Source organism: Dermacentor silvarum, chromosome 10 (genome assembly GCF_013339745.2).
Source record: "Dermacentor silvarum isolate Dsil-2018 chromosome 10, BIME_Dsil_1.4, whole genome shotgun sequence".
Lineage (NCBI taxonomy): Eukaryota > Metazoa > Arthropoda > Arachnida > Ixodida > Ixodidae > Dermacentor > Dermacentor silvarum.
This window is the reverse complement of record NC_051163.1, coordinates 143,674,601-143,700,569: the sequence shown is the minus strand read 5'-3', so window position 1 is coordinate 143,700,569 and position 25,969 is coordinate 143,674,601. Positions and strand designations below refer to the sequence as shown.

At 49.6% G+C, this 25,969-nt stretch overlaps 1 protein-coding gene across 9 annotated transcripts in view; it reads left to right on the top strand.

The window, feature by feature from the left end:
* The window catches only part of LOC119431025 (TBC1 domain family member 25-like), a 330,392-nt gene that overhangs the window by 106,408 nt on the left and 198,015 nt on the right, over positions 1-25,969 (top strand). For 4 of the 9 annotated variants that reach the window (XM_049657441.1, XM_049657443.1, XM_049657440.1 and 1 more), the window contains exon 2: positions 23,950-24,006. The exons of the other annotated variants lie outside the window; for them this stretch is intronic. In XM_049657441.1, coding sequence (XP_049513398.1) covers positions 23,998-24,006 — 9 coding nt within the window. In that variant the 5' untranslated portion in view covers positions 23,950-23,997. The remainder of the gene's footprint in view (positions 1-23,949; positions 24,007-25,969) is intronic. 9 annotated transcript variants of the gene reach the window in all.

The window sequence follows — 25,969 nt, the reverse complement described above, 5'->3', positions numbered from 1 at the left end:
CACGTTGTGTCTATATTTGCTATCGAGTCCTTTCGCGCTTTTCAGATATCGCTCTCTTCTTTATTTATTTATTAATATGTGTATTTATTTGGGCACCTGATAATTTTTACTCTATAATCCTTTATTCTGCCTCCGGAAAATAAACGAAACCAGTGGCATAAGGCATGTCTTGACATGTAATGAAACTATGGCATTATGGAATCACATTATACTTATGCTAGTCACAATTATAGTCATAAGTTGTGTTCAGAAATTTTTATATATCGTTTAATGTTTATATATGTTACGTCTTATCTTCTCAAAAACTGACCTTTCGTCAGGAAAAGATATCTTGATTGTATCTTTTGTAATAAAACCTTTACAAGGCGTTACATTGCTTTTTTCATAGATGTGTACTTGTGTGACTTAATACGCACCAAACATATGTCTCCCTAACGTGTTAACTGAATCCGCTTGTTGCATGGATCAACCAAGAGACGCCAGTCTCTTGGTGATGCGAGGGGGCTCGGGCTGTAAAACTGAATTTTCTCCTACTCTGAGGTCTTACAAGTACTCATATAAGCTCGTAACTTCACTGAACAATCTTTCGAGGTCACACCAAGTTTCCAGTGTAATGTTGCGTCCCGATTCGGCCGGGCGCATTCTTTGATTGTTTCCCATCGAGGCAGGCCCTTTCATGAGCGTCGCCCAGCTGGCGACAGTGCCAGACACCGACGAGACGGGCAAACAAGCGCCCCAACGAGGCAGTGCGCATTCTTTAGGTGCTTCCCCCGATGCCACCCCCTTCATCAGCAGCGGCCTACTTGGCGACGCAGCGCGACATCGGCTTGAACGCGATGACAAAGAAGCTCACGGAGCTTGCCCCCCTTCGTTAGACGCGGGGATTATTGCAAAGGCCATTCTCCCGACCCGGGCAAGATGACCGTCGAAGGGCAAGAAACAGGTCACCGACTTTCGTGGAAGGAGTGTCAACCCCCTGTTTCCGGATTGCCTTGTCCTTGCTTCGAAGGTGCAACATTGGAGGCGGAGTTCAGCGAACAAGACGGCCCGGGCCGTCTGATTGGCCGCATCAAGGTCATCTGATTCCCTAGTCAGGTCAACTAGGGAAGACCGATGTTTTATAAGGAGACACCTTGCGTGCAGTGGTGGGTCCTGACGAGTTCTGACATGTGCTCAGACATGTAGTGAGCTGAGACTTTAAAAGTGCTCCCCCATGGAGTGGGCTTCGATATTTGGAGCCACTGTAAATATGTAGAGTAAACCCTTTTTTCTATCGCTCTTACTCCCGGACGTACTCATCCCTTTGGCTGAAGGATCACCGGCCTAAACGCTACCCGTCTCAACAAACTGGCAGCAGCGGCGGAATAATCTCCGACCCACAACAATGGATGGCAGCGCTGAGATGAAAGGCCAACCCGTTCATAACAATTGGATGGCAGCTATGGGATGAATCCTAACCCCGAGCCGCGAGCAACTGGATGACCGTGGTGAGATCGACCCTTCAGTCAACGCCAGTCGCCGGCATCTCGTTCGCGACCAACTGGATGGCCGTGGTGAGATGGACGCTGCAGCCGACGCCAGTCACCAACAACTGATTCACGAGCGACTGGATGACAGCGGCAAGATGGAGCCTGCAGCCAACGCCAATCGCCAACTGGTTCGCGAGCGGCTGGATGAATGCAGCGCATCATGACTGCACGGTACAGGGTGAGTGCCTGGCTTTGCGCTTGAGTCATCGGATCTTTTAGCCTAGACTTTCTAAAAACCGATGAAGCGCGTACAACTGCCCATTTTATACTGTGGTTGTTGCGCATCCAAGCAGAAAGCAGCTTTCAGCATAGATCTGAACCAGCTACTAAAGCCAGACCTCATACTTTTGTGGGAGTAATTGGGAAGTGGAGAACTACCGTAATTCTTATCATTTAAAGGTGGCCCAGGATTTTCGTCTTCTTTGAATTGATTCGATGCTGTGGAGCAGTACTTGGGGACTTGGTGCTACTTCTGTGTGTAGGCATTTGGGTTTTGCTATATTTTCCAGGCTTCAAATTCTCTTGGGAAAACAGAATTGAACCGCTGGTAGTTTTTTTACTTGCATTGTGATTTGTGCGGGTTTTGCAGCAAGTATATATTGTGGAATAGCTGAGCCAAAGCCTAAAGTAGTGACCATGGACCTCATGAGTTTGACGAGAGCTAGCTTGTTGCGGTTGTGTGAAGAGCTCGACATAGAAATAGAGGATGATAAATCAGAAGCCGAAATTAGAGCAATTTTAGAAAGCAAGAGTGATCAGGAATACTTTGAATTCTTCGGCAACTCAATTCTAAAAGAGCAGGAACAGGAAGCAATTGAGAATGAGGAGGAGTTGAAAAGACAGGATTGGATTAGGCAACAACACGAAGAGATAGAAGCTCTCAGTCAAGAGGTTGAAAGATTGGAACAGGGTTTTGAAGTGGAGGAACAGAAATGTCAGGCACCCGCAGAAGTAGCGCACGGAAAGTGCAAACAAGTAGCACGCACGGTTCTATCGACTGTAGAAAGCAAGGCTGATCCTCGTGAGCCTAATGGTATGTTCACAGGTGAGGCCAGATCCGTAGACCGTGACGTAGTTCTTGAGAAGCCCATTAATGGGGACCGTATTGAGCGCGACGAGATACTGTGCCAATGGAATACTAGAGAAGCAGCTAGGCCAGCTGTGGACGATTTGGCACAGTTATCCAAGGAGCACGTCGCGAAGGTAGCTCTTGCAGAAGCCCGAAGTGGCCCCGAGTCGTCAGACAAGAGCACCTGTGCAGAGTCCAATCGGTCAGGAAAGTGCGCTAAAGCACAATTTAGGCAGGGCAGTGCAGTTGTGAACAGCTCCCATGTATACGAGCTACTTTGCGGAAATGAAAATAGCTGCATTGTCCCTGAGTGTTTGAAGCTCTCCGCCAGTCGAGATAGCATTGAAAGGAATGATTTACCCGCAAATCATTCAGACTGTGCGGTTGAGAGGGAAATAATGACCGATGAAATAAGTGCCGGTCAGCACGAGATTCAAGTGGAAGGCTTGAAAATTAGCACTACAAAGCGTGCTAGGATGAAGCGGCGTCGCAAACTCAGGAATGCGGCAGACAGGGCAACGCGGCCGAAGAAAGGCGCTAAACCCAGTGGGGAGCGCAGTCAAAGAGTTCGAGCGGCGCGTTTGTTTCTTGGGATGTTTTCAGAGAGATCGCGTCCGAACTGCCGAAGGATGAAGAAGGGAAAGGGCCGTTCGGCGCGAAAGTTGACAAAAGTGAAGGCGGCGCGGAGGGGGCAATTATGTTCCCCCTCTTTGGGTTCTTTTCGAGGTGTGTTAGACATGGCACTGGGGGGCGAGCCGAGAAGGCGACGCGAATCGGTCACGCGCGGCAGCGAAGTCGTCGCACGGCGCTCAGAAGGCATGATGCCTGCTTGTACAGTGTCGAGGGTGGGCAGCAAGGAGATTAACCTACATGCCCTTTGTACAATCTCGTTGACAAGACAGGCTCTCAGACCGCGCCCGCCTCGAGTAAGGCTCAAAGATATGGCGCCACCATAAGCTACTCGGACTCAAAAGCGACTCAGGTTTTGCGGAAACATCATTTTGTTTGTTGGTTTCTTTATTTTAGTGTTTGGCTAAACGTTTTAAGATCTCCGGAATAGAGATCATTTCGATTTGCATGTTTCGCGCTTTGTTTGAGTTGTTTGTCTTATAAGCTCATCGATACCCTGCAAGAGATGGTTCGCGCGCGTTTAGATTTTTGAAACTTTTTTCGACGTGTCGCTCTTTTTTTAAGCAGATGGTCTTCTTTATTTTTGTATGTGAGATGCCCTTGCAGTGTCAGGTTCAGGCTATTTGTTTGAAGCCTGTAGCGGCACGCTTTATTATCAGTTTACTTTTTCGGTAGTGTTAGCGGATAATTTGCGCAATATTTTGTTGTTGTTTCTTTACTGTGTGTCCTTTGTGGAAAGTAGAAGGAAATTGTTAGTGCGTGGGTCGCACGTTTTACATGCGAGTTTTCCGCAAAGTTGAAACAACTCTGACGGTGCATCCGTGATGCTAATGTGGCTCTGAGTGGCACTAGTACGTGTGATGCTAGCGGATGTAAGGCTGTTCATGGCGTTTGTGCTGCGTATATTTCATTTATCATTTATTTAGAGCATTTTTCGAGTATTCTACCTTTGCTCTCTGCAGCACGACGATCTGGTTTTGGTGAACTCCGAGGTTCATGAGAGCTCGCTTTGGCGGCACAAAATTTTGGGTCCAAATTATTGGGACAAGCGAGGCCTGGTGGATTTAAATGGATTTCGGGCGCTTGCACACCATGCGGCACTTGGTCACTGGGAATGACTCTTCCGTATCGGATATTTCGAGAAGGTTGCACAATCCTGATCTAATTTCAAAATTGTGGGCTTCAGCGAAGGTTCAGTGATTTGATGGCTGTTTTGGTGCTATTATTAGATAGGGGCAGGCGCGTTGATTTGCTCGCTGGACCCGATGGCTCTCGGTGCTAGCACGGCGCTTTCCTGTGCCCTGTGGTCGTGTGTGTGCTTGTGTATTCCCAGGGAGAAGGCCACAACGAGGTTAATGCTGGGACCTCATGCTCGAGTGTGTCATCGGCCATCATTTCAAGAAGAAACCCCGAGCTCTCGACCGACCACCGACGCTTCGGGCAACCTGACAGCTGGTCACCCTCAGGTCAGATCTTCCGGCGGGGGAGGAGTCTGTTGCGTCCCGATTCGGCCGGGCACATTCTTTGATTGTTTCCCATCGAGGCAGGCCCTTTCATGAGCGTCGCCCAGCTGGCGACAGTGCCAGACACCGACGAGACGGGCAAACAAGCGCCCCAACTAGGCAGTGCACATTCTTTAGGTGCTTCCCCCGATGCCACCCCCTTCATCAGCAGCCGCCTACTTGGCGACGCGGCGCGACACCGGCTGGAACGCGATGACAAAGAAGCTCACGGAGCTTGCCCCCCTTCGTTAGACGCGGGGATTATTGCAAAGGCCATTCTCCCGACCCGGGCAAGATGACCGTCGAAGGGCAAGAAACAGGTCACCGACTTTCGTGGAAGGAGTGTCAACCCCCTGTTTCCGGATTGCCTCGTCCTTGCTTCGAAGGTGCAACATTGGAGGCGGAGTTCAGCGAACAAGACGGCCCGGGCCGTCTGATTGGCCGCATCAAGGTCATCTGATTCCCTAGTCAGGTCAACTAGGGAAGACCGATGTTTTATAAGGAGACACCTTGCGTGCAGTGGTGGGTCCTGACGAGTTCTGACATGTGCTCAGACATGTAGTGAGCTGAGACTTTAAAAGTGCTCCCCCATGGAGTGGGCTTCGATATTTGGAGCCACTGTAAATATGTAGAGTAAACCCTTTTTTCTATCGCTCTTACTCCCGGACGTACTCATCCCTTTGGCTGAAGGATCACCGGCCTAAACGCTACCCGAGTCTCAACAAACTGGCAGCAGCGGCGGAATAATCTCCGACCCGCAACAACGGATGGCAGCGCTGAAATGAAACGCCAACCCGTTCATAACAGTAACTGTTATTAAAGGTAATATATACATATATATATATATATATATATATATACACAGGGTGTTTCAGCGAACACTTTCAAAATTTATTTAAAGTTGCCTGAGGCAGATAGCCAAATTCTAGTTAATGAGCTGGTCTACTCGAAGAGGCTGACATTTGCACAAAAAAATGAAGCGCATAATCGACTAACTAAACAAATTCACTAATTAAGTTTTTAACTAATTACCTGATGGCCCATATTGCAATTTACAAATTGTAGCCGTGGAGTTCGCAAGGCGGATCCACTTGGATATAATTCTCATGATGGCACCAGTTTCAAGATATTAATTCCAGAACTTTACCTGCCGGGGTAGCTCAGTCAGCTAAGGCGTTGCCCTGCTGAGCACGAGATCGCGGGATCGAATCCCGGCCGCAGCGGCCGCATTTCGATGGAGGCTAAATGCAAGAACGCCCGTGTGCTTGCATTGTAGTGCACGTTAAAGAACCCCAGGTGGTCAAAATTAATCCGGAGCCCTCCACTACGGCGTGCCTCATAATCAGAACTGGTTTTGGCACGTAAAACCCCAGAAAGAAGAATTCCCGAACTTTGTGGAGAAATGCATTGGCGTTCCAGTTAATTTTGTGCTTCAGTGCATAAAGCGACGTTTTGTTAAGAAACTACCTGGAACGCCAATGCATTTCCCCGCAAAGTTCGAGAATTAATATCTCGAAACTGGTGTCATCCCGAGAATTCGTTCCAAGTGCCTTGCGAACTCCGCGGCTACAATTTGTAAATTGCAATATTTGCAATCAGGTAATTAGTTAGAAACTTAATTAGTGATTTTTTGTTAATTATTCGATTATGCATTTCAATGTCTTGTGCAGGTAATGTCCGCCTCTTCGAGTAGACCAGCTCATGAACTATCATTGTGCTATCTGCCACAGGCAACCTTTAAGAATTCTTGAAAGTGTTCGCTGAAACACCCTGTATATATATTGCTGCGAGAGAAACATTCAGCATGAGGCAGACGACGAAGACGGTTCTCTCTGGTGCTGGTGGCTGTCCACTATCTTGGCTACTGTGTCTCTCACATACTGTAAATACAGTGTAAATAGTCCCGCCTTGTGTCGTTTTACGTAACATCTTTGTGGTGGAAGTGCTGGGTAGTTCCCTGTTTCTATCACAGAGCTCCGCAACGGCCGCCTCATCACGCTTCCGACCATGTCAGTCGGTGCAGGCACATCGTCTTCACCCCCTGCCCCTCCCATGGCTCCCACCTACATTGTTCTGCCTCCTGCTCGTGATCCTGGCGTATTTTCCGGCCAGGGTGGGGTTGACGTCGACAAATGGCTCAACCTGTACGAACGGATCAGCGCCGGTTACAGGTGGGACCCGACCCTTATGCTCGCCAATGTGCTTTTTTACCTCGATGGCCCACCGCGAGTGTGGTTCGAGACGCACGAGGCGGACATCACCAGCTGGGACTCTTTCAAAGAGAAGATCTGCGACCTTTTCGGAGACAGCACTGGTCGGAAGCTTGCTGTGCGGAATGAACTTGCGACTCGTGCCAAGACATCCTCCGAGTCATACGTCTCTTACATTCAGGACGTTGTCGCTCTTTGCCGCCAGGTTGACGAGCACATGCCTGAGTGCGAGAGGGTTTCTCATGTGCTCAAAGGTATCGCCGACGATGCTTTTAACCTGCTCGTCTATACCAACGTTGATACCGTCGAGACAATCATCAAAGAGTGCCGGCGGTTTAAACGTGCGAAGAGCCGCCGTATTACCCAGAGATTCACACGGCTGCCCAATACGGCTGGAACTTCATTGTGTGATGCCGTTCGCCTGCTGCCCACCTCTGACCATGTTACACGCATTGTTCGTTGCAAGATTGAAGCTGCCTGTCCTGCAACTATTCAACCCCCCGTGTTTACAACCCACGCCAGTGACCAATTGCAGCCATCGGTGTCCGTCATTCAAGCTGTCGTCAGGCAGGAGTTTGCCAATCTTGGCCTTCCATCAGCGTGCCCACTGACTCGTCCTGACGCTCGGCCTTATTCATCTGGACTCGCTCGATGATCCTACACCTCTCCCGTCTCCTTCCGCAATCCTGCGGAATGGAGAACACCTGACGATCAGCCCATCTGCTTCTCCTGTCATCAGGCCGGGCACATTGCTCGTTATTGCCGTCGCTGTTGGACCTACGCATCTTGCCAGACCTCCATGCACCCTACTCCTTTTGACGTCCAGCCGCTGGTTCCCCTACTTACTACTCGTCGTCCTCCCACGAGCCTCTTCCCTCTAACGCCACTGCTCCTGTTCACCGCTTCTCCCGCTCCCCGTCGCCACAATCCTGCTCTCCGCAGGCTCGCCACTTTTCCTCGCCGTCCTTCTCTGGACGATTGCCACAGGAAAACTAGATAGTGCAGCTTATGGAGGTGAAGCTGCAATGCCATCGTCCCCTGAAGATCCTCTACTGACGCTCCCCACTCACCATAGCCTCCTAGACGTCAGTCAACAATGTTCCTGTGACCGCCCTCATCGACACTGGCAAACTTGTCTATTATGAGCGCCCCTTTACGCCACCACCTGCAGAAGATTATGACGCAGTTTACGACACAGACAATATGTGTTGCCGATGGTGGTGCTGTTCAAGTGATAGGCATGTGCACCGCCCGTGTCAGCATTGCCGGTCGTCACACTGTTGTCCTTTTTGCCGTCCTTGCCCACTGCCCCCATGACCTTATCCTTGGCCTTGACTTTCTTTCGGCACACTTGGCCTTAATTGATTGTTCCTCTGAAACACTCTGCCTCGATCTTCCTCTTGTATCAGATGCCTGCGAAACGCCCGTCAGCCGCTTAAGCCTCACCGCTTTTGTTCGCCTACCGCCTCGAGCCGTCACGTATGTGTATTTGTCATCGACCCCTCCTGTTTCTGACGGCGACTATATCGTCTCTCCGATTACAGACGTATGCCTGACACGCAATGTTACTGTGCCACATACCGTTGCCACATTAGCTGATAACTGTGTGTTCCTCCCACTACTAATCTTTGGTCTGACCCCCCAAGTGTTGCCCCACAAGATGTCGCTTGCCCACCTCACCGCTATAACAGACCATGACGTCGAGGTTGTCGCCATAACTGCACCTGAAGAAGCCGAAGTTTCCCTGTCACCAAGTTCTAACACCACAAAGATGTTACGTAAAACGACACAAGGCGGGACTATTTACACTGTATCTACAGTATGTGAGAGACACAGTAGCCAAGATGGTGGACAGCCATCAGCACCAGACAGAACCGTCTTCTTCGTCGTCTGCCTCAGGCTGAATGTTTCTCTCGTAGCATTATATATATATATATATATATATCGTAAAGGAATAGACACAGAGACAGCACCCATTCCTGGGCCGGCTGTTCTATATTCTCTCTCGTCGTCGTCTTCTCCTCGTTCACCCCCTAGCGCCCGGTGTGCGAGCGCCCGAGCCCCAAGTGCATCTCATCATCTTTACACTCGGTCACGCTGCAAGTTTCTGGCAGCTGTCAGGGTGGTGAGAACCATGGTCGACAAGAGTGGGAAATCGTCGTCGTTGAGCCATCCAGTGCATGCGCTACCAGCTTCTCTGGCGGCCGGCACTGAGTGCTGAGCTCTGGTTGCTGGTCTCGGAGACGATTAGCCCGTCACTCTTGAAAAAATACGGCAGGAAATTCTTGACGCCAAACCACAGTTTGTAGCAATGAACGCGGATGGCCACATTGATTGCTTTCGGTCGCAATAGGCACCGGGCGGCCGTCGTAAGGCGCCATCGGCGCGCCGGCGATATGCTGGTGAACAGCGCCGCGAACGTCAGCTGTCAAAGCACTGGCATGTGAAGCAGACGACAGGACGAAGGCGCTCGGTGCTTCCAGCGATTTGGCACTGCGGGTTTTAAGGGCTGACGCACCGGAAAACGCATTTTCGTGTGCCTGCTTTTGAGAAAGGTCGTCACTTGTACGAGGCAGATCACATTCGTGGCATCAGGTAGTATATAAAGCAGAAAACGAGCGCAAATTGCGATGCGAATGCACCACGCGAACGGAGCTCACCGCGGCATGCTAAGACGTGGAACTCCAGCAGTTATATTCCAAATGTTATTTTGCTTTGCGCTTTAACATTACCGCGTATTTAATCATGGAAATATGCGAATGACACAAAAGATTATGGACAGAAAAAAAGGAGACATACGTCTTCCTTATTCTGTTTCTTGAGCTCATTCGCCGATCGCACATGCGTCAGTAAGTGCCCGCTCTCTGTCCGTTGTAGTTCTTTTATCTTTGCAATACTTCCCCATTCGTAATTGCTTATAAACTAGCCCAATGTTCAGTCACGGCCCATTTTAAATAGCTTAGCGCGACGGGAGCCGTCGGTAGCGGCGAGTGTGAACACGCCACTGTGTTGGCGTTCGCCGTCGATGCACAGCACAGTCGTGTGCTGGACGCAACCAGAGTTGGGAATTGCTAGGAACAAAAATGTACATTAAAGGAAGACTGATACACTGATAAGACGGCAAAATGACTACAAGTCTGAATGTTCGCCTTTGGTGCCCAAGCTCCGGAACCGTTACACTGCGGAGGCGAAGACAGGCAAGTGGGACACGAAGTTCTTGCGTATGAACGGCTCTTTTATTAATGTTAGAACAACTACATCATAGCAAATCAGCGTCGGAAATGTGCAGTGCCCAGCGATTGAAGCACTGGCAGCGCGCAGCTGCCACCGTTTTTTTTTTTTTTCTTTTCGTGCCACAGGTGAGCGCCGTAAAACCAAATGCAGTCATAATGCGTTACGAAGGTTCTCGCTTTCACTCTACACCACAATGCATCAGTTTGGTGTCCCCAGCGCTTACAGTTAGTGCAAAAAGCACTGGCGACCATGCGATTCGAGTATCGTGTTTCAATTGCTGAGCACTGAACGTGCTGTTGCCTACAGACCGCGCATATACAGCCTTTCCGCCTGAAAAACGCGATGCCGCGATGAACAACGGTTCAATTGAATGGCCTAACCAGCTTTAGTCATGTTTCACTAAATGTTTGTGCACCAAAAAACGCAACATGTTTGATCAGACTTTGTTTCACGGCAGCGCCTGCTGCGCGCGGCCCGGCCACCACATGCCATTACATTCGCGGCGCCTCCGCATGAAGGCGCCACCGGTCCAAATTCATCCCGCGCCCGGTGCCTATGCATCGGTGTGGTCTACGACGTGGCTTCTTAATTAAGGGGGGGAGCATCCGTGCTCGTATGGGACACAACTTGCACTTTTGCAGAGTTGCCACTGACGGAACAAGGCTCCTCAAGGCGCTCGATGCCACGTTGTGTGTAGTTGAGCTGTCCAAGTTCGAGGCTGGGATACTAGGTGGATCTTGCGGAAGCGGGATAGTAGCGGAAGCGCAGGTGCACCCGGTGTTTCCCACTAATTCTAATGGAGCCGACTGGCGTCACCCGGTGAGACGGCACCTTCATGTGCACATACGACGGCGAGCTTCGAGGCCGCGTCACCAACTGCTGTGGATGGCATGTTATCTCGGGCAAGCAGTGATGGTGTGGTGCCTGATGCCGAAGCACAGTCTACAGCAGGGCAGGCCGTGATCCCATATGTCAAAACCTTGTCGGCAGCGGCGATTTGGTGTTGCTCCCGAGCTTCGTGGGGCTGCAGTCGCAGAATCTCGGCTGGCGTAGACGACCATGTCAAAGTAGGAGAGGTGGTCGCCATGCGGTTCCCACCATCTTCGGTAGAGCCGCCGCCGACACCCGATGAGCCGGTGGCGGACCTCTCTGCCTGAGGGCTGCTGCAGGGCACACCTGCTGCAGCGTCAAAGTAGTAGCTCACAGGAGCGCCATGCGCAGAAATGGGCTGGTCGGACTCACCGCAGGCACAAGGATGCCGACCGAAAGCAGCTATCAGCGCTGCGCTCCATTCAGGCCAGGATCGCTGCTTGACACCTTCGTAGGTGTCCCACGCCTTTGCGGCACCGAAAAGTCATTTGGCTGCAACCAGCCATCTTTTGTGGTCTGGCCAAGCATGCCGATCACCCAAGGCATTGATGGTGTGAACCCAAAGGATGACGTCATCTTGAAAGCTGCGAAAAGGCGGTATTTTTACGTAAGCCGGCTGCTGGAAGACGCAGCGGCTCAAGTCTGCTAGGCTACCTGTCCAGCTGCCCGAGGAACCAGTGCCGGTGTCCACGGACAGTGCAGTTGTTGTGGTAGTCACGGTAGCCGGTTCTACCACCAAGGAAGCATGGACGGCATACCTGGGTGGCTGAGGAGTCGAAGTAGTACTCATGATGATATTCTTGCCAAGGGAAGCGTGTACGGCATTCCCAGGCAGGACAGATCCAAGACGGTGGGGCCGAAGCGCTGTATCAGTGTGACATGCAACAGCGCTACCACCGACGGATGCGAAGGTGTTCGTCAAAAGCGCGAGCTGGTGATTCAGCTTGGCGATGGTTTGGATGAGATCACCGGTAGAGTCCTGCGCTAGAGCCACCGAGGAGGCTTGGACGCCGTACCCGGATGGTGCGGTGGGTGCCTGCGACGGTGGTAGGGTGGCCGGCTCTATAACCGAAGGGAAGCGTGGACGGCATTCCTTGCTGGGCTGAGATTGTGATTATGTCATGGGGCAGTGACCCAGAGCAAGGGAAGCGTGGACGGCGTTCCCTGGCCATAGGAGGCACCCACGACGGCGAGGATCCATGTCCAAGGCAGCGTGAACGGCATGCCTTGGGGGCTCGGAGATCCAGGTAGTCCCAGGTGCGGCATCCATGGCAAGGGAAGCGTTGACGGCGTTCCCTTGCCAGAAGGACCCTGGACGGTGAAATGCGGGAGGATGCTAGGCCTCCGCAGCACGGTGCTGAAGGCTGGAGCACCTTAAGACTTGGCTTTCGTCGACTGCGCCATTGTAAAGGAACAGACACAGGGACAGCACCCGTTCCTGGGCCTGCTGTTCTATATTCTCTTTCATCGTCTTCTCATTCGCCCCCTAGTGCCCAGCGTGCGAGCGCCCGAGCCCAAGTGCATCTCTTCATCTTTACAATATATATATGGTGGGATGATCCCCACAAGCTCCGCCATGTCTCGTTCTACCTGACCGGTGTGGCGAAGACCTGGTTTTTCAACCATGAGGTTGATTTCACCGATTGGACGAACTTCAAGCAGCAACTACGGCAAGTTTTCGGCACGCCGGCGGTTCGCTCCGCCCTTGCGAAGAAAACTCTGGATGCTCGCAAACAACACTCCGGCGAGTCCTACACATCGTACATCGAGGATGTGCTTGCACTCTGTTGCCGTGTCAATGTTGCCATGGCTGAGTCAGACAGGATATGCCACGTTCTTAAAGGTATTGGGACTGTGGCCTTCAACGCGCTCGCCGTCAAGTACCCGGCTACCATCGCTGACATCGTCTTGACGTGCCAGCGCCTCGACGAGCTCGAGTCCGTACGCTTGCAGCCGGACTTCAGCGAACACCGTTCTGCGGCGGACCCCGACTTGCGCTTGATGATCCGGGCGATCATACGCGAAGAACTTCAATCTCTTGGCTTGTCATCTTCGTTGATGATTCCTGCTCAGCCTTCTGGTGTAGCATTGCACGACGTCATCAGAGAGGAACTTGCGTCAATGACCTGCTCTGCGAATGTGGACCCTCCGGCCCCTCGCACCGTACCAACATACGCGCAGGTTGCTGCCGCGCCTCCGACTAGTGTGCGCCCAACGTTGCCTCTACCAACATACACGCAGGTTGGTGTCGCTCCTCCGGCCAATGTCCCCTCAATACCAATTGAGCCGTCATCGCCCCATCTGACCGCACTATCTCACAGCGCACCGAGCGCCCCTTACTACCCGCCTTGGCGACCGTCTCGTCCTACCTGTTATTACTGTGGTTATCGCGGCCATATATCACGTTTTTGCCGCAAGCGCCAACAAGATGACCGTCGCGGGTACGACCTGTGTGAACGCGATGCGTTTTCTGGTGGGGCCTCTTACCAAAGCCGTCGTTACGCTTCCCCTCCGCGCCGTTCCCCATCTCCGCCCGCAACGACCGAGACGCCGAATGGTTACCGTACCACCAGACGCCGATCACCATCGCCCTTCCGCCGCTCCTCGTCACCGCTTCGGCCTGCCTCTTTCACCTCTGACCGCCGCCCGGAAAACTAAGTAATGCAGTTTTCGGAGGAAAAACTGCATTCACCGACAGGACTACAATTCCTCCAGCGCGCCCTTGTAATATGATGTCCGTGTTTGTTGAAGGTGTGCACGTTGAAGCTTTGGTGGACACCGGTGCGACTTTATCTGTTATGCATTCCGATTTGTGTAGGCGTCTCAGGAAAGTTACGACGCCTTATGATGGACCCGCGCTTGTTGCAGCTCAAGGGAAAACAATCCGCCCTTCCGCGTTTTGTACAGTGCGTGTATCCATCGATGGCATCGTCCACTCATACAATTTGCTGTGCTGTCGCCCTGCTCCCACCAGCTCATTCTAGGATGGGATTTCCTTGCCTCTGCTTCTGCTGCTATATGTTGTGGGCAAGGTGTCGTACATATGACCGACACCGACTATTCGCTCGGCGATGAACCGCACCAGCCACTTCGTCTACTCGCTGCAAAAGACACCGAGCTCCCTCCAGGCTGTCAGCAAATTCTGACCATCACGTCCGACGCCATCGACCATGGCGATGTGTTAGTGTTACCTTGTGCGTGTTGGCTCACAAAAGGGATAGCCATTGTTTCAGGCCTAGTTAGGTTCGATAATGGTTCTGCGGTTCTCGAAGCAAGGAACACAACACCTGAGAAAATTCTACTTCCTAAAGGCACCACTTTGGCTTGCGTTGCTGATTCTGAGCCTCTCTCTGTCGTTCCCCTCAAGGCAGCTCCCTCTGAAATCCCTCCTGCTGGACATTCTGCCTCTAACTCCGCTCTTGCTGCTGTAATCAGCTCGGACTTGACCCCTTCGCAGACGCAACAGCTCCTTGCCTTGTTGAAGAAGCATGAAGGTTCATTTGACGCCCATTCTTCGACATTGGGACAGACGACCGTCACAGCGCATCGGATTCAGACAGACGGCAGATCCATCGTGCGTCGCCGGCTGTATTGCGTGTCTCTAGCTGAGCGCAAAATTATTGAGCAAAACGTCGCCGACATGCTGCAACGTGAGATAATTCGCCCCTCTGCTAGCCCTTGGTCGTCTCCCATTGTTTTGGTCCGAAAAAAAGATGGCTCCGTGCGTTTCTGTGTAGATTATCGAGCGCTCAACAAGATCACGCGCAAGGATGTGTACCCCATGCCTCGCATTGACGATGCCCTCGATTCCCTGCAAGGTGCTGAGTACTTCTCCAGTCTTGATCTGCGTTCAGGTTACTGGCAAATACCGATGCACGAAGCCGACAAAGAAAAAACAGCGTTTGCAACCCCAGATGGTCTTTACGAGTTCAACGTCATGCCCTTCGGCCTCTGCAATGCTCCCGCAACTTTTGAGCGCATGATCGACACCGTTCTGCGTGGCCTGAAGTGGAAGACCTGCTTGTGCTATCTGGATGATATCGTTATTTTCTCGTCGACATTTGCACAGCACCTGCAACGTCTCGACGAGGTTCTCACGTGCATAGCCAGTGCTGGTCTTCAGCTCAACACCAAAAAGTGTCATTTTGCAAGCAAGATGATCAAGGTCTTAGGTCATATTGTAAGCAAGGATGGTATTCGACCTGACCCTGACAAGATTTCGGCGGTGCTTCACTTTCCTCGTCCAGAAAAGACCAAGGACCTACGCAGTTTCCTCGGCATCGCTTCCCAATTTCGGCGATTTATTCGCGATTTCGCCTCTATAGCTGCACCTTTACACCACTTACTTCGTTCTGGTGCTCCCTTCGTGTGGTCACCTGAATGTGAATCTGCCTTTGACCAGCTAAAGGGCGCCCTCACATCTGAACCTGTCCTGTGTCATTTTGATGAGACTGCTCCCACACTCTTGCACACGGATGCCAGCGGCCATGGCATCGGTGCTGTGCTCCTCCAGCGAGACACCTCTTCGCGTGAGAGAGTCGTTGCGTATGCCAGCCGCGTGCCCACACCTGCCGAGAAGAACTATACCATCACCGAGCAGGAGTGCCTCGCTGTCGTTTGGTCCGTCCAAAAATTTCGCCCTTATCTCCACGGTCGCCATTTTACCATCGTGACGGATCACCACGCCTTATGCTGGCTTTCCACACTCAAGAACTTGTCAGGGCGTCTTGGTCGCTGGATTCTTCGTCTCCAAGAATATGACTTTGAAATCATCTACAAGTCTGGTAAGAAGCACCAAGACGCAGACGCTCTTTCTCGCTGCCCGCTTCCTCCAGCCGCACTCATCAATGGTTCCGCCACCGCCTCCAGTGACGCACACACTGACGTCTCTTCTACGGCGGTTTTGTCCTTCGCCACTCTTGATCATCTCACTTCGCACGACCATGCATCATTTTCGTCTCAACAACTCGCTGACTCGTACTGTCGCCGTATTATAGACCACCTTCGTGGAGCTTCGCGCCCGCCTAACGCCCGGCTTCGTCGACAACTGACACAATTTAAGCTTGAAAACTCCGTGCTGTACCGCCGTATCCACCATCCTGATGGACGACGCTGGTTGCCCGTGCTACCTCGTTGCCTTCGTGCACGTGTCCTTCAGGCCTTTCATGACGATTTGACTGCTGGCCACCTTGGCATCCAGAAAACTTACGACCGCATAAGAGGTCGCTTCTACTGGCCTGGCCTGTCTACCAGTGTGGCGAGATACGTCACTTCCTGCGCCATTTGTCAGCGTCGCAAACGTCCAACATCAGCTCCTGCCGGACAACTACTACCAGTCTCATGTCCTGCGGAACCATTTGAGGTTGTTGGCATCGATCTATATGGGCCACTTCCCATGACTCCCGCCGGTAGTCGATGGATAGTGACCGCCGTCGACCACCTGACGCGCTATGCCGAAACAGCCTGTGTAAGTTCAACATCGGCTTCCGAAGTCGCTGCCTTCATTCTTCAATCCATCATCCTGCGCCATGGCGCCCCTCGTGTCCTTCTGAGCGACTGCGGAAAGACATTCCTTTCCCAACTAGTAGGCGAAGTGCTCAAAGCCTCTGGCACCACTCACAAGACTACATCAAGTTATCATCCTCAGACCAACGGCCTGACTGAGCGGTTTAATCGTACGCTCTCTGACATGATAGCCGCCTATATTCAACCCGATCACAGAAACTGGGACACAATTTTGCCATTCGTCACCTTCGCGTATAACACCGCCGTTCAACGCACAACCGGTTACTCGCCATTCTACCTTGTTTATGGCCGTTCACCCAGTTCCTTTCTCGATGTTTCTTTCTTCTCTGCCCCTGTCAGTCCATCTCGATCTTCCTGCTAAGAATATGTTTCCCGCCTCGTCCATTGTCGCCAGCATGCCCGCGTCAACACCGCAGCCAGGCAGCGGGACCGCAAGGACCATTATGACGCATATCATCGCGTAGTATTCTACCAGCCTGGCGATGAAGTGCTGCTCTGGACACCAGTTCGCACTCCTGGGTTGTGCGAGAAGTTTCAGTGTCAGTTTATTGGCCCCTACACGGTCCTGGAAATGACTTCTCCAGTTATTTATCGCGTGACCCCTGTTGTTTCCTCAACTGACCGCCGTTGCCGCTCTACCGAAGTGGTCCACGTTTCTCGTATGAAGCCCTTCACGAGGCGTTCCCCGTACCTTTAGGCAGCGGCCAGGATGGCCGCTTTCGCGCGAGGGAAATTAGTGTGGGCATTTATTGTGCACTTCTTCATCATCTGTACATTGTCATCATCATGCGTGTGCCCCTCATCTTCATCGCGCGTGCGGGCGCATCATCATCAGCGTGGACTGTCGAAGGCTGTTCAGGCTGGTTGTGGACGCCGCCCTTCTTCGCCGTGTCGTCTCTCGGGCTCAATAAAGGTCCGACCTCACTATGACGTCACAATATATATATATATTATGGCGTCACTGTTGGCACGACGTTTATTCGGCCCGAGTACTCGGCAGCGAACCAGCAAAAGCACACACCCGATGATGATGATCACACATAACTGAAGATGAGGATCGCGCAACGTAGGATGATGATGATAATATACAGATGAAGAAGACGTGCGTAATAAACGCCCACAATATGCATACTTGGGTAGGGTTTGGTCAGGCCCACGGAGTAAGATAAGACGGGAGCGCCGACTCCGCTCGTCTGGACGGGACACATTCTGAAACGCCGGTTCCTGCTTCACAGCGTGTTCACCAAATGGCGCTACGAATGAGGAAAAACTCTGGAGCGGAGAGGCGGGCTCAACAAACCGAAGGAGCAAAGGCGCAGGGACTCTGTTGTTGGCGCCTGCTTGCCCATCTGTTTTGTCGTCTGCTCTGCACACGCCCTGACACCTGTAGCGCACATAGCTCTTGCGGTTCACGGAGTGACGTTAGCAGGAGAAACAAGTCATGTATCATTTTATTTAATTTATTTTATACAGGCCAAATGCAGGGCATTTGTCAGGTGGCCTACATGGAACTTTACAAGGCACAGGAACAGAAAATAAACAAATTACGGAAACCAAGATGGAAAGAAAAACAATAACAAATGGTAAGGCGATATAACGGCAGTTCGGGCGGTCTCAAGCAATGACAGACGAGAGCGCAAAGAAGTTTTTATGCAAAAGCTGACGTTTATCACTCTTTTTTATCTGAGCACGCATCAAGTGCTAAGATGCTTCGCTTGCTTCTTTGTTTCTCGCGGTGCTTTTCGTGTCGCCCGGTTCTCTTGCGAGCAGAATCGCCACATTCTCATTAAACATAATAATTGGGAATTCCTGCCAGTGTTTCCTGCTTAATATTTCACAAGAGCTCTGATTATGTGTCTGCATAACTGGGGGAATCATCTCGAAGGCAAGGCTGAGAATTTACAGGGTAGCCAGCCGGTATTTACACTGGCTAACCTCCTTGTCTTTCTTTCCCTTTCTCTCTGTCTAAATTACGGCATGTCTCTGGACAAGGAAAGGCACCTGCACTGTGTGTAGTTGTAGAGAAATTTAAATTGAGCTCCTCTCGGCCTTCCGCATTGGCGTCTTCTGGTTCCTCCTGGCATTCAGCATCATTGAGCTACGCCAGACTTCCCTAAACAAATTGAAGGAACAGCTCCACTTCAAAGTCGAGGCACTTTTTTTACATCTAGTAGGGCATCGCCTTTGTCTTTGCTGAAGTAACTATCAAAAATAAGCTGCTTCTCGAAGTGTCGCGCACATATTTTGTCCATTGCTTTAAGCGCTTGCTTACTTTCAGGAATTTTTTGACGCCACTGGTGCAGTAGTTGAAGATCAGATGGCGAAACGAAGAGCGAAAACTTCTCGCGTCCTTTGCCATAACCAGATTTACAGCTGGGAACAAAACACTGTCCTGTTGCTCAGTCTCTTCAAGCACAAGTATCAAGATACCTTGTTCCGTCAGGCATGAATAAACATACTGCAGACATGGTAAACAAAGCAAGGAATACGAAAATTTCACACCTTCGCTTCCGCGTAGACGTAGAGGAGTGAAAAACAAGTACTTCTGTTGTGCCTTTTTGTACAGCATCATTTATCGTCTGTTTTCTCTAAAGACATCTAAAAATGTTTCGTATGCATGCATAAAAGCGCTACCGCGTGTTTATTTGCGCTTTTATTATTTGTGCTCATATATTTTTTTGTGTTTCATTGCTGTCAAATTGAGACGGCCGAGGGTCCACGTTTGTAGTAGACGACATGCTCTATGGGTGCCGTGCTGCCGGTTCTGCGCCGCCGTCGCCGCCGGTCCCCGCCACTCAGCGCATGCGCACATGGAAGCCAGCTGTTGAGTGCTTTCCACGCGCCTCGACAGATGGCGCTACGCGATGTATAATTTAGCGTTACAAGGTTTGTCCCGAGCGAATGCGTTGCACGGCGCTCCTGTTTATCTTACTCCGTGGTCAGGCCCCAGCCCCCCCCTCCCCCCGGAAAAATGAAAACTTTCTGCCTATGCATTCAAGAACAAGTCGCCTAATTGTAGAGGACATGGGAATGGTTCATCTAGGTTTCTTATAAATGCATGCAGTGTGACCGTATTAATACATCAAGTTTCTTTAAATTCACTGGGGAACATGGAGATTAATGCGCCGGGAGAACAGCTCTCCGCCATGAAACGCATATGCTTTTTGAGGAATGCAAGTAAATATTTATTGCTTGTATGCACTTAAACCCCTGTCACACGGCACATGTAATGTCATTTGCAGTAAATGACATTCATACCGAATGTCATTGTGGTCTTGCGTTCTCAGTCTACACGGGTAAACAAAATCTGGTAACGGTGAACAAAATGGCATTCGCAATTGATGGCAATGTTTACCGGCAGGCTGCTATGATAACGAGACCTTACAAATCGTGCTTCTTGTTTAAATGTTTTCACTATATTGTTAGCAATACAGTGTTAAACATTGGATGCTTATTTGAAAATATTTTACAGTTCGTTTTAACTTACCGATTTTGTAATTTTTTGCCAAGCCCCTTCGTCGAGATTACACAAGTCGCGTGTGATTAGTTTAGCAAGTATGGTTGCCATACTTTCAGGCGAAAACTCTTGCGGACGCAGTAGCTCACAAAGGTGTGTTATTCACAATTACAATTTAAAGTGTTTCCTTGGCGGCTTATGTACATAGGTCGAAGGCTTGTAGTTTTGGTCAGTCAGTTGGTTTGAGTGATTTACAAGGAGTATTCTCAGAAACTTCTCGGCAGTTAGATTTGCGGATCGTATCGCATGGCTGTCAACACCTTCAGGGCAGCTCAAGATGGGAGCGCGTTGTAAATAGGGCTGGACTGCTCTTCCTGTGTGGCAGGTGTTTGGAGGCTTTATCAAAAAAAAACACTATCTTGTCCAAAAGCACTAGAAACTCATTGCTTGGAAACTGGTGAAAAGAAACACCGGGTTTTTTCCCGGAACGGGACTTGCAATACGGAGCACAATACACCATCACACCGCAGTTATATACCGATGTGCAATGAACAGCGCCAAGTCTTGGCTGTGGCTGCGCATACTAAAGGCTGTACGGAGCCCACAAATTACTGCATACTGAACAATACTGACCGAGCACCAAATAAAATGCGCGGGAAAACGATGGTGCGAGCGCGAAGGGTTGCAGCGCCCCTACCGCCGACGGGTGAGAAAGAAGCGACCGCGCGCGCCAGTCGAGCCCGGCCGTGGTTCTACCAACGCGTTGGTTCTACGCTGCCGCCCAGGCGGGCAGCTGTATCATGAAAGTCATCTGCGGCATGAAAGTCCCTGCACTTTGTTTTCGCGGCTTAGCCATGCTTGGTAATTTAGTTCGCATGCCTATGTTTGCAAGTTTATACGGCCGATAAAACTACTATCCTTACTTCGTATAGCTGTCCACTAATTTGCTATCGCAATCGATGCTTTGCCTTCCGGTCGAAACTGCGACTTTTTTCCTTTTTTTACGTGAAAACAATCTTTTGTCAATCGTTTTTATGCGCCATAGCACTGTTGCCGTTGAGCTAAAATTGCTTTTTTCTTCATTGTTGCGTCTTTTTTTTTTCAATTTTGAATGTTATTGTTACTTCCTTGCTTTTATAGGGTATCTTGTTAATTTCTTGGGTTCATTTGCATCTTTCTACACTAATGGATGTTTGGTTAGGTGCTAATGTGTTCTCATCTTTATGTATGTATTTACTGTACTGGTCCCCTTACACAATGCCCCACGAGGGCTCTGTAAGGTACTTATTAATAAGTAAATAAATAAATATGAAACATACTGGCATAAATTTACGGATATATGCCACTGCCTTTGCAAATTGTTTGTTTTAATGTGCGTTACGGTCGCAGCGCATACTGCGTGACAGTTGCAACTGTCACAGTGTGCACCCATCAAGAATAGATACATTGTGTGCACGCACGAGTGTGGCAGTGCAGTATACTCCTCGTTCTTCTGGGCTTTCCGCCAAGCGCAGATGGCTTATTCAACTAACTCATGTTTCGAAAGTGAATTGCGTCAGAAAATTAAGTACAGCGTAGACACGAGCTGCACTCATGATAGCTTCGGATTGTAATTCCAACATGCAGGAAGACATAATTCTGTTCTCAGGAAACTCAGAGAGCCTCTTGGAGGACAAATATTCACATGTATGCCCAAAAAGATCCATGTGGCATAACCTTGGGACATCCCACATGGATCTCCGTGGGATGTCCCACATGGATCTTTTTCGGCATACACGTGAATATTTGTCCTCCAAGAGTATCGGCAATTAGATTTGCGGATGTCCGTGTTAGGATATCCGATACTGGACGTCCGGCAGATGTCCTATTTGTCTCCGAAACGATGCTCGGACATTGGGACATGATTCTGATGTGGTACGGACGAAATGTTTCCACTGGGATGGCAGCATACTGCTCGCCTCTGTGTACTTATAAATAAGTAAATAAATAAATATCAAACATGCTGGTGTAAATTTACGGATATATGCCTTTGCACATTTCGGTCGCAGCGCATGCTGAGCAGCCTCGCTGCCTTGTTTACGTGATGCAGGTTTATTACCTCATTGTTGTCGCACCCTTTTTTGTTCTCGGTGCTGCGCTGAACTATAGCTGAACAGAAATGTTGCTCGACCAGTAGTGGCAAAGAGGAAATGCGCTAGAATCGTGTTTTTTACCATGAAAACAGGGTCGGCAGCAGACCGGAGTGACCAGAGTATGTGAACATAGAACATGTAGGCAACTGTAGAGTGCGTACATCCACTACATAACTGCCAAGGTCAATTCGCATGCATAGTCGCGAAGGCAAGGCTGAAATGCGGTTCCAAACCAATGGCCAGCGACATCAATTATTGTCGCGCGATTGAAGCGGGACTACGTAGATCTTGTGGGGCAAAACAGTAGTTGATGAAAATTATGCATCCAATGGAAACATTTGAAAAAGTACAGAAAATAGGAAAATTTCAAGTCACAGGCTGTTTGGTCCCTAGAGATACGGCTGGTCTACCGTCCACGCGCTGCTCCAATGGAGAGGGTTGGAAACTTTGTTGGAGGTTGGAACGCGACAGGGGCGCTGCGCGCAGTCGGAAATAAAACCACAAATGGGGCAGTGCAGGGTGACATGGGTTGGGCCACTTTTGAAATCAGAATAGCACAGAGCAAAATTAGTTTTGAAAAACGACTGTGGAACATAGATGAAAATAAATGGGCCACTAAAGTACACAATTATCTGTACCTGAGAAGCGTGGACACAGAATGGAGGAAGAGGTCAAGAAAGTGGGAAGACAAGTACAGAGTTATTGAACGTGTACACAGACAACCAGAAGTCATCAAAAAGAAAATGAGAAAAACAGACGGCGACAAAAAATGGAAACAGGAAAGACCATGGGGATTTAGAAGGAAAATTAGAAGAGAATTTTAAATCTGTACGATAACACAAAGGACAGTACCTTGTTATTTGCGACTCGAGCTGGTTGCCTATGGACAAAGACGTACCTGAGGAAATATTTGCAACAAGATGAGTTACGTGTATCCTGCAGCAAAAATCCCGAGACCACTCAGCACACCCTAATCGAATGCGAAGTGAGACCCGTAGGTAATGTGAACCTTCCAGAAGCGCTTGGATTTAAAGCAGATGGAAGCATCAACCGGTCAGCAGTTGAGATAAGAAAGACACAGTATGGGGGGAAAAGGGCAAGGAAGAGATCGATATGACTGGATCCATTAAAATACTAGATGGGAAAGTTTTGAGGAAGAAATATTTAGGAGATGTACACAAAAGTGCTAGAATGAAAGGCATAGCCTCAAGGAGGCTCGGTCTTTCAAAGGGTATGCCAATAAATCATGTTGAAGCAACAAAACGACAGATAAAACTTAAAAAAAAATAATAAAAACTGAGTAAAAGACGTTTCGGCTTCGCTACGCAAGCCTTGTTCACAATGGGGTGAAGGAAAATTCGTTGTAGCTTATATATTCTTCAGCACGTGATGCAAACAGCGCGTGTACGACGGGGGGAGACTTCGATTGAGTGTGTGACGTGTTTTTTGTATTTCCAACGACTCTAGATAGACACGTGATTTCAGGTTTCTTTCTTGGCCGATAATTCTTGACTTTTCCCAGTCAATCTTGTGGCCTGTTGCATCCGTATGTTCGGCAAGGGCATTCGAAACTGTTCATTTCTTTTCGACATCGTTCTGATGCTGCCGCAGTCTCTGTTTGAAGTTGCCCGATTCACCGATGTATGCGTAGTCGCAATCTGCGCAGGGTATCTTGTAGACCATGCCAGGAAATCGTTTCCTGGCGGGGTCTACAAGAATTTTTCTTGTGTTACTTAGGCTAAAATAACCAATAAAGCTGTAAGACATTGACAATGTTCTTCAACTTTCAGGAAAGTCGTACGCTGCCGCACTGAAATCCATGTCGCCTGGTTGTCTAGATGCTTCAGGTAATGTAGCCTGCGAAGAACATGGACAGAAAATCACTATGCATGGTGAAGTGTTAAGGTCGTCTGCAACCGCTGCGCAGGCTATTCCTTTGGTGCGGCTCGCAACGAAAAACTATAAATAATGCTGTAAAATTGCATAATTACGTGGAGGCAGAAGAGTATGCAAAAAACAAAAAACGGATATACTCCGGACCACAGTGTAAGAGATCTTGCACTGTGCTCCGGACTGAGCGCATGCCCGCTTCGGCAACACGTAACGCACGAGGGCTGTTCGCAACGTCTTCGTCATTGGGAAAAAGTGATCGCTCTCACCGGCGGGCGACAGACTAGCAAATATTGTAGGGACCGTATTTCCATCCACGAATAATTATGAGTACGAAACTGTGCAGGCTTTCTGATTTGCTCATGATGGTGAGACATGCTGACATTGTATTACCGTTACTGTAATGTCGTCAAAAGCTCTCTTATGTGTACCAGTAATGGCAATATGTATACTATAACCTTATAAGATGGGATCAATATAACTTCATTTTTTTTACTGCCTTTTCACTAATTAACACGTTATAGCTATGTCTTCAGTACCAGAAAAAAAAACTGCAGGTGGCACGCGTGCTGTTAGTGAAGATGAAAGTGGATTTTGGTAATTATTTTAATGTAGCGTTGTATTACCGTCACTGTAATGTCGTCAAAAGCTCTCTTATCTGTAGCAATAACACGTGAGGGCATTATGTATACTATTAACCTTATAAGATGTGATCAATAACTTCATTTTTTACTGCCTCTCGACAGGCTGAACCGCTGCAGTTATTTGCGATGGTGCGTGTTCTCCTGCACCTATATAGACTGATCTGAAATTTCGGACAGTAAAGGCAGATAAGCGAGAAGAACGATGATGAAATAACACGTTTTAGCTGTGTGAAAATAACAGATGTGTGTCGGTACTAAGGACGCATGCACGCATTACTTAGGTCAAAATTGGGGTGAACCCATTGCTCCGAATTGATGCAAAACTCTCAAGGATTCACCGGCATATTGTCTGCTGTTATGGAATGAGGGTTATAAATACAGATGGGCCACTAAGTGTTGTATTGTGATGTGATGTTGTGGCAAATATTGTCACTTACTTACGCTTTATTTGGACTGTTGTGTGTAGTAAATGCAATGTGATGTGAGCTGGCGCAGTAGACGACTTGGCGCAACTACGGTAAACATTGATATTTTTTCCGCCGAGAAGCTGGCCCCACGAAATGCAGACGGCGCTGCTGTGCTTCCACAAGCCGCGATTGCAGGATGCATAGTTTCATACAATAATCACCACAGGGGCGCTAGTGTCTACGGGAGCTTCAGCCAGCATGGGAGTGCCTAAACTTCAAATGGCTTCATGACTTTGACTCGTGATTCGAACACAGGACCCCTAGCAGAAACCATAATGCCACGAACCGCATACAGCGACATTGTGGCAAGCCAGTGTGTTGAGACGCTTGGTGCGTTTCGATTTGGCCATCTCGACAGGCTGAACCGCTGCAATTATTTGCAATGGTGCGTGTTCTCCTGCACTGATCTGAAATTTCAGACAGTAAAGGCAGATAAGCGAGAAGAACGATGATGAAATTAATGTTGCCATCGTGGCTTCATGAACGATTGCAGTGCCAGAGTTCCCTTTATTCTGTATGGGTAGCGAAAAGGGGAGGGAGGCATGCATTTTATTTATTTATTGCGTATAGCGGGGGGATGTTGAAATTTCTCGGCTGAATAACTGCGTACACCTATCGCTGCCATTATTTAGCTCTCCAACCATCTACGCGATCGAAAGACGGTGGCTTGTAAAATGTTCGGGGGCCTCTTTAATGAACCACAGGTGGTCAATTAAGCTATTAGCCCTCCGCTCACCTAGACTCATCGCAGATCGCTTTCAAAATAGGGCCCTTGCAGATGTGCTCAGCCGTCGCTGGAGTAGAACGGC